The sequence below is a fragment of the Limulus polyphemus genome, unplaced genomic scaffold (genome assembly GCF_000517525.1).
Source record: "Limulus polyphemus unplaced genomic scaffold, Limulus_polyphemus-2.1.2 Scaffold1512, whole genome shotgun sequence".
Taxonomy (NCBI): Eukaryota; Metazoa; Arthropoda; class Merostomata; order Xiphosura; family Limulidae; genus Limulus; species Limulus polyphemus.
This window is the reverse complement of record NW_013667122.1, coordinates 162,937-171,888: the sequence shown is the minus strand read 5'-3', so window position 1 is coordinate 171,888 and position 8,952 is coordinate 162,937. Positions and strand designations below refer to the sequence as shown.

The 8,952-nt window shown below is 34.6% G+C and overlaps 1 protein-coding gene across 1 annotated transcript in view; it reads right to left on the bottom strand.

The window, feature by feature from the left end:
* Positions 1-8,952, bottom strand: part of LOC106463902 (transcription initiation factor TFIID subunit 3-like) — a 77,601-nt gene that overhangs the window by 7,836 nt on the left and 60,813 nt on the right. The window contains exon 9 of the mRNA XM_022391536.1: positions 3,870-4,269. Within this exon, the coding sequence (XP_022247244.1) occupies positions 3,870-4,269 (400 nt within the window). The remainder of the gene's footprint in view (positions 1-3,869; positions 4,270-8,952) is intronic.

Genomic DNA, 8,952 nt, shown 5'->3' with positions numbered 1-8,952 from the left:
TAGAAAAGGAGATAAGAAGAATAATTTATTCCATCAAAGCATGGTTCTAAAGTAATTGAATCAGCCTGAGTGCACTTTGACTTAAGGAACAGAGGATATTTTGAAGAAAGAAGACCAAATGATTACGGTAACTTACTTCCACAACTGCAAGTAAATCACACACAGAATACTAGTGTGATAGTAATAGAAAAAATAGTTTGGTTTGTCAACTGAAATTTTAAAGTAATTGAATAGGCCTAAGAGGACTTTTGACAAAAAAAAGAGAACTATATATATATAGTGTTTATGATATGCCTATAATCTCCATAGCATGAAGAATTGGTTGTACATACATTTAACTTGTTCCTAATATATATATATTATTTTGAGAATAATATTAGTGCGAGAACAGTTCATGACCACGTGTTCAACTGACATGTCACTGTTCTTAAAGAAGAGAGCACCAAAATACATAGACGAGATGATCATGCTGGCAGAGCAGTATATGGAAGCCCATGGAGGTAATATAACTGCCAAGTCCAAGAAATTCCAGTTAAATTTGAAACCAGTGATGCAAGACCAGAAGCAGGAGTTTACCAAAGGTTACAGGAGGTTAACAGACTGAAGAGAGAATAGATGTTATGTTTGTTATAAAATGGGACACATTGCAAAGGAGTGCAAGTCCATTACCAGCAAAGAACAGCAGAAACCTCAACATAAAGCAGCTGGAGCTATTTATAAAATCAGTGCTAGTAAGAAACAAGAAAAGAGTGACTGATTCTATGAGTGCTGTTGCCAGAAGAAAGAGAATCAAGACTACTTGTCAAATTCAATACAAGAAAGCATGATCGATCAGTGCACGACTAATGGGTGGCTGAAGTTAGCAAATGGATCAACAGCGCCAATAGTGATGGGAGCTTGTGACAAATATCAAGAGGTGCCAACAAATCATAATATGCCAACATGTAAAGGCTATGTTGATAAAAAAAAAAGTTAAAGGTTCTTCGAGACACTGGGTGCAGTAGTGCAGCAGTGAGAACCAGTCTAGTGTCCGATAATCAGATGACAGGCAAGGTATGCCTGTGTGTACTAACTGATGGGACAGGGAGAAAGTTTTGTATAGCAAAAATAAAGGTAGATATTCCACATTATGTAGGAGACCTTGAAGCCATGTGTATCAAGGAACCAATACACAACTTGGTGACAGGAAACATACCAGGTAGTAGAAATTTGGAGGAACTAGACAAAAAGAAGATTGATGAAGCATCTGTTGTCACCACCAGAGCTCAAGAAAAGAAGAGCAAACAAGACATCAAGCTCCTGCAAGTGTCAAAAGGCGACATACAAAATTTAGGTTTGCAGAAACTGAAAGAAGCACAGAAGAAAGACCCTTCACTTCAGAAACTTTGGGACAATGACTGGGAGAAAGTCGAGCACAAAACAAAAGGGGAAGATACTTATAGAATAAAGGACTGGAATGGAGTTCTATACCGAATCTTTCAAGGCAGTTATACTGGGGAAGTTAAACAGATCATAGTACCAACAGAATACTGGACTCAAGTGATGAAGTTGGCTCATAAATCAATTGTGGGAGGACACCTAGGAACAAAGAGAATGGCAGACAGAATCACCAGTAACTTCCATTGGCCGAGAGTCATCAGAGGAGATTCTGCAGGTCATGTGACATCTGCTAAAGGACAATACCTAGAGGGAAAGTAGCCAAAGCGATATTGGGCGAGATGCCTCTCATAGAAGAGCCATTCAGCAGAATAGCTGTGGTCTTGATCGGGCCACTAGTGATTGTGTCTGACACAGGCAACCAGTATGTGCTGACAGTAGTCGACTATGCAACATGTTATCCGGAAGCAAGAGCACTGGCAAAGATAGAGACAAAGAGAGTAGCAGAAGCCCTTCAGGAGATGTTTTGCAGAGTAGGCTTTCCGAGGGAAATCCTGAGTGACAGAGCAACCCAGTTTACTTCAGAACTGATGCAGGAAGTGTGCAGACTCATCAGTACTTGGGAACTCTCTACCACCCCATACAATCCTAAATGTAATGGACTTTGTGAGAGAGTCAATGGAATTTTAAAAAGCATGCTAAAGAAGATGTGCCAAGAGAGACCACATGACTGGGACAGGTACTTGCAAGCAGTATTATTTGCTTATCGAGAAGTCCCACAAGCAAGTACAGGACATTCACCTTTCGAGTTACTGTATGGAAGAACAGTAAGAGTTTCGATGCAAATATTGAAAGAGCTATGGATGGATATAAAACACTGTTTAGTTTAGATATTATTGATTAATTTATTTTTGTGAGTGAATATTTCATTATTGTTTAGTTTTTGTTATAATAAGAGTTAAAAGCAGACGATTGTAGGAAGTTGTGTTTATAAGTCATTGATGTTGAGACTATCGAACGCTGCATGCAATACATTGACGTCGAGAATATACAGATTTTTAGAAGGTGGACAGATGATAAAGTGATAAACATATAAATAGTGTGAGATGATCAGAAAGAGCAGAAGAGAGTAGAGTTACAACAAGGAAAAGTTTGGCATGAAGTTAACTACTGTAGAAGTGATAGGCCTCAAGATTAACATAGGCCTAACGTTTAATATGTTAGAGTAAGAATAACAGTAGAAAAGGAGATATGAAGAATAATTATTCCATCAAAGCATGGTTCTAAAGTAATTGAATCAGCCTGAGTGCACTTTGACTAGAGGAACAGAGGATATTTTGAAGAAAGAAGACCAAATGATTACGATAACTTACCCCACAATTGTAAGTAAATCACACACAGAATACTAATGCAATAGTAACAGAGAAGATAGTTTGGCTTGTCAACTGAAATTCTAAAGGAACTGAAAAGGCTTAAGTGGACTTTTGACAGGAAGAAGAGAACTATATATACAATGTCTATGATATGGCTATAATCTCTATAGCGTGAAGAATTGGTTGTACATACATTTTAATTGTTCCGAATATATATATTATTTTGAAAACAAGCGAAATGCGTGCTGTTCATTTATCATTGAAACCTACTGTAGAAGAAACCTAAGTCCAACAACAACACAGTACAGATTTTTACTATTAAGAAGTACAAGTAAAAGCCTTTTTATTTTGACAATTGGCAAAAAGAAGTATATTTATAAATTCTGACATCCTAAAAGAAAGGATGTGACAGGTGGGTGTGGCAGGAGGGGTCTGATTTTCAATTTGATAGCCCTGTAACCAAACAAAATATTATGGTTTGTCTGAGCAATGATGATATTATAGTGAGTAATTTATGTTTAATTTCATACTTTTTGGAGGGGTGGTGGATAAAATAGAGAAAAGAAGATGCTTAGAGAAAATGTGTCATGTATGTCACACTAGGAGAAATTCAGTATTTTTTAAATATTGTCTTGTATAATTAAGAACTTAAAACATATATACTATTAAAATATGGATTATTAGCTAAGATTTTATACTAATTGATATAACAAACAAAAAGTAGTTTTATAAAATTTTAAATGTAAGATACTAAAACCTTGCATCATGCACAGTAAAGGATGCCCATGGTGATAGGGTTAAACATGTAACTGTATTATTAGACATATATGTGACCATTTGCACTAACTAAAAGTAACAATGAAGAGAAACTGGCAGAAAAGATCACTGAGCAATGAGTATCCTTTCTATCCACACTCAGTACATGACATGAATTTTTTTGTATCTTCAAAACAGAACCTTCACAATTTTAAACAATTCTTTAGGAGCAAGAAGAAAAAAAACAAATGTCAATTTAAAAAGATGCACAAAAATTTAGTTGTAATGGAGATTTTTTCAGGGTGGCTAAGCTGGATCACAAATAAATCGGGAAATTATCTTGGATACAAAATGTAAACCTACTTGAATGATGCCAATTGTTTCTGTTATAACTGTTCTAGCTGGAGCAGAAGCATGTGATGAGCCTCTTTTACGGCCTCTGCCTCGAGTGAACTTCCCTCCTTTCTTTCCACTCCCACTGGGTGTAAGTGGAGGATTAAGTGCATCTGTCATACTAGGAGTAGGAGAAGAAGGTGAAGGGGAATGATCTCTTAAAAAGGTCGTAGGCTCTGGTGGAAGAGGAGTAGGGATACGAGGAGGTGTAGGAGGAGGAGGAGGAGGAGAAGCAACTACGACAGGTGGTGGTTGTGGTGGTGGTGGTGGTGTTGGTATTTTTGGTGGTACTGCTGGTAATTCCACTGGTGAATTTGGCCTGGGACTGGGAGTCCTCGAACTTGTAGATTTTCCTGATGCTTTTATAACACTGAAAATAAGTATTTCAATTTACTTCAGAGTTTTCACTGAACAACCCATTTCACTGAATTACATGCCTTACTTTAAGACATTCACAATAACAACATGGAAAGATCAATGTTATATTCATTGCTATATTCTTTATTATGGCAGTTTCTCTGTACTAAGTAAAATATTAACGCCAAAAGTAATTTTTGAGCCACATTACATTATCATTAATCAGGACCATATTTAGGTTTTGTGGGCAAGATTAGACAGCAAGGATAGGTCTGGGGGAAAGCAGGGTCCAGAACAGTTCTACGAAAAGCAGACCACTTTGTATGAATTTTCTTTCTAAAATACACAATTTTGAATAGTATGAATATTGTATTGCATCCTGGTATTGTCTACATAGCATTCTGATATAAAACAGAGCACGTTATAATTATCTTTCTCTTTTCTTTAGTTTCATTTTTTGTTCTCCTTGCCGCATCAAAACTATAAATTTGTAACCAAATTGTCCATCCATGCCTACAGATGTAGGATCCTTTGAAAGTACAAGGCCCAAGGCACCTGCCTAGTTCACCTAATGGAAAATACAGCACTGAAAATCGATCTGCATTTTAAAATAAACAATGATGAACATTACAAGTGTAAGTCATTCTAACAACTTCTAAGTGCCTATCAAGTGTGACAATCCTATCCAGCTTTTATTCTCTTTACTAACATATTTTGTTTAACGATCAGAAAAACAGCACTAGAGATAATTATCAAGATTTTGTACATTAAAAATTCCCGAACATAAATATATCAATGCAATAAAAACAAGTTGCAAGTCATCAACTAGGTGAAGAAAAATAATTGTATCTAAGGACAGGTTCTTTGATGCTACAAATTCTTTACTGTAATTTAAAAGCTCTGTAACTTAATAAAAGTTTTGCAAGGTATCCAATTTGGAGACACATTTCTATCAGTGACTTCAACTACATTCTCTCAGTTGATTCATTATGATAAATGTGCCTGATGGTGTGAAATACAAACGTCTGTACAACATTAAAGGTCTGGGGCCTGACTGGTGTGGGGGACAGGTTGCTTTATTGGACAAAAGACAGCATAAAGTTGTTATAAATGGAGTTCAGCGAAACTGAATTACTGTCAAAAGTGAGGCATCTCAGGGCTCAGTGTTAGGTCTTCTGCTCTTTCAGATTCACATCAGTAACATAGATGAAGGAAAGATCACTAAATTATTCACATCTGCTGATGATATTAATTGTGTGCACAAGTTGGAGGTCAAAGTGTACATGCAATGGCCATGTACAGAGTTTTATTCAACATGGTATAATGCATTTGATATTAGAGTTATCAAATTTTCATTTGACCTCACATTGTTGATTTCACAAAAGTTTAATCTAAAGTAGAGAAAATACCAGATACAATACACATGGATATGGAAAAACTTTAGATATGCAATTAGGAGAATGTAGAGGTCATGCAAATACAATTTGCAAACTGTACGACAGAAAAAAGGTATTTTTATTCTTCACATGAATATCACCTTCAACTTGTCAAGAGTCTGAGTCAGACTGACTTTGTCAATTTACAGATGTATCTTTAGTACAAATACTTTATCAATACAAGATGTTTTGTGTAGATTTGTACTGATTACTAGCCACTGGCCACCTATCATGAAGATACATTTGGTAAATTCAGATTTACAGGAAGCATTAATTTTTCAATGGTGAATTGGTATAATGGTCTAACCTCTTGCACATTCATTCATGATCTTGAGTTGTACAGCTTGTTAGGATACTGCTCTTCTTCTACAAAAAAGATCTGGATATATATTTGGTGAGATGGCAAATAAATGTCAGATGGCTTTTAATTACAATAAATTTTTGTTGGAATAAGATTAACAGTGATATGGATGATGTGGCTTGTGGTGTTCTGGATGATCATCAGTCTCTTAAGCCATCCAAGCAGTGTGCTGTTGGTAGTGGCAGGAAAAATATTATTTTTTGGTTATATCTACAAATATATTGACAACAAGTCTAACTAGGTTATAATTTCAATGTACACATCACTGGTTAGGCCAAATTTGGGGTATTGTGTTCAGTCTTGGGAAAGACATTGAATTGTTGGAAAAGTTCAGAGGAGGACTAATAGGATGATACATAGGATGGAAAGGTTTCTATACAAGGACAGGTTTACATGTCTGAAATTATTTTTTCTTGAAAAAAAGAAACATCATTTTTCCTCATACTTAATGGTGTGAATGGTAAGATTAGGGACACAATATATGTTTTGGAAGGGTAAGAGCCATCTTTAGCTACGACAGCTATATTTTTCTAACAGGGTGACTGGTCTTTGTAATGGGTTGCCTTCAGATGTAGAAGATGCAATAAATTCAAGATGGTTTAAGGGAAGGCTTAATAAATATTGAATGATAAGGTGTGGCTTTAAGTCTTTTATATATATATATGTATAATTTTTTTTTCTTTTTTATTTTAAAGTTTAGTTTAGTGAATCAGATGAACCAACAGGTCTCTTGTTGTCCTTAAAATTTATGTTATGTTACTTGCACAATAGCAGCATGACTTCATTACAAGAATAAGAACTCAACAGGGGTTTGGCTGTAGGTGGTGTGTGAGTCTTTTGTTTGGATAGGCTTTTTTGTCATGTGGGTGTTATGCAGTTGGGAAGAATCAGTTTGTGCTCATAAACAAATACACCCTCTTCAGTGACACACAAACACCCGCTTTCTCTCTCTGCATATACTGTGTAATATTCTTGAGTTGATCAGAATAATGTCCTGTGAGGGACAGTTTAGTTGGAGTAGCTAAGCCTTCTCAAGCCTCATATATATATGTTGCCCTTGGGTCTGGTGATTTACAAAATTATGCATTTACTTAGCAAATGCCTGCTGTGGTTACAAGCAATAATGTTTAAATAACTTAAATGAGAAATTCCTTCTTTCAGATTGTAATATTTGTTCTATGATTAGCAAATCTGATGAAAGACAAAACTAAACCTTATAACTATTTCAACAGGATATCAGGTTAACTTTTATGATGATAGAAACAAAGAGTAAAAATATTCTAATACGCAATAAAGAAAAGCATATAATGGAATCTTATTAGTTAACCTGATATTATCATAGGTTTAATTATTTACAGCAGATCATTTTGTACTATGACTATGATAGTGGTTTAGTTTATGATCACATGCATTATAAAATAATTCAAATTATACACCAACAGTTTTAAATTGGTTAGAAACTGCCATCTTAAAACAAAAATTATCCTAAAGAATAATTTGCAATTTTTAACTAAAAACAAATTATCTTACAGGAGGAAAAAATAAGTAGAGAAATCTATATTACACATTCACCTGCCTACCATGCAAAGGTGTTACAGGGAGAAGAGGATGCTGGGATGGGTAAGGAAGGATGAAAGGGTGAGAAAGGAGTTGGCATCTGGAATAATCGGTCATTGTTTTGATAGGAATATTCACAGCTGATGAACTTTCCTTGGAAACCAAAGACAATGTTTCTTTTAAATCAAATAAGGTGGATAATTCAAACAAAAGCTTGCTTAATACAACAATACACTTCATAGATACCATGGACAACTATATATATTGGAAATGTCACTGTAACTTCTCTCTTGTTCATTATATAACAAGACACAAGTTATTTATGGTCTCCTCCCAGTGCTTTAGCACTACTGTTTGTTCTGTTGCTGAATGGAAGCTAGTTCAATATTTTATTTAAGTCTATTAACTTTTTTGCCACATAATTTGATTTCATAATCGTGATCTTCTTAAGCAAAGGTTTCCTAGTGAAAGGTTTAATTTTTACAAGTACTAGTTATATGACTATCAACAAACCCATCACAGGAAATAGTTCACTAACATCATTTGAGTTAATGTGGGACAATTTCATGAAGACATGTCCAAAGCATGATTTGAGTTAGCCATCAGCTTCTTTTGATGTTGTTGTTATATTACTTTCATAAATATTGAGGGTATAACAGCTGACATATTAAGATGCAAAAGCTTTCCTTGTAGAGTTTATTATTGTCATTTTAAGACAAGTGAAAATTTCAAAGTAATTTCTTTGCTTTCATGCTGTGTTAAAGTGGTTTCAAATGGAAGTTACAATATAACAGAATTAATATTTTTATAAAATTGATTATAAAAAGCTTCAAAGTTATTCAAACAATTGGTTTCAGAAAACAAAATGAAAGCGACATTTTACATAGATAAACAAAAAAAAATGTAACGGATATCACTTACTAAACTGCACTGAAGAACAAGTAACAGTAATTTGGTAGAATGATAGATAAAAGTAGTAAAAAAGTCTAACTCCTTAAAGATCTACAAGGGAAATAAGAATTAGGTGGATTCTATCAACTAATCATTTCATTTTATATAATGTATGGCAGTATTTCTTTGGAAGACTAATATACATATTGCGGTACTTGTATCTAATCTCAGCATACAGCAGCCAAAAATGGCCGACCTCCTTTTTGTTTGACTTTTAAAGTTCACATTAAACTATTTCAGCTCACTTTGAATGTGGCAATAGTCATTTCTTATTCTGAAACAGTAATATATAAAATAATTATTATTTTATGTTTTGTAAACAAAGTGCAGGTGAAAATAATTTTTGTTTTTTTAAACTTGTTACTATTCTCTTTTGAGAGAACTAGAGATG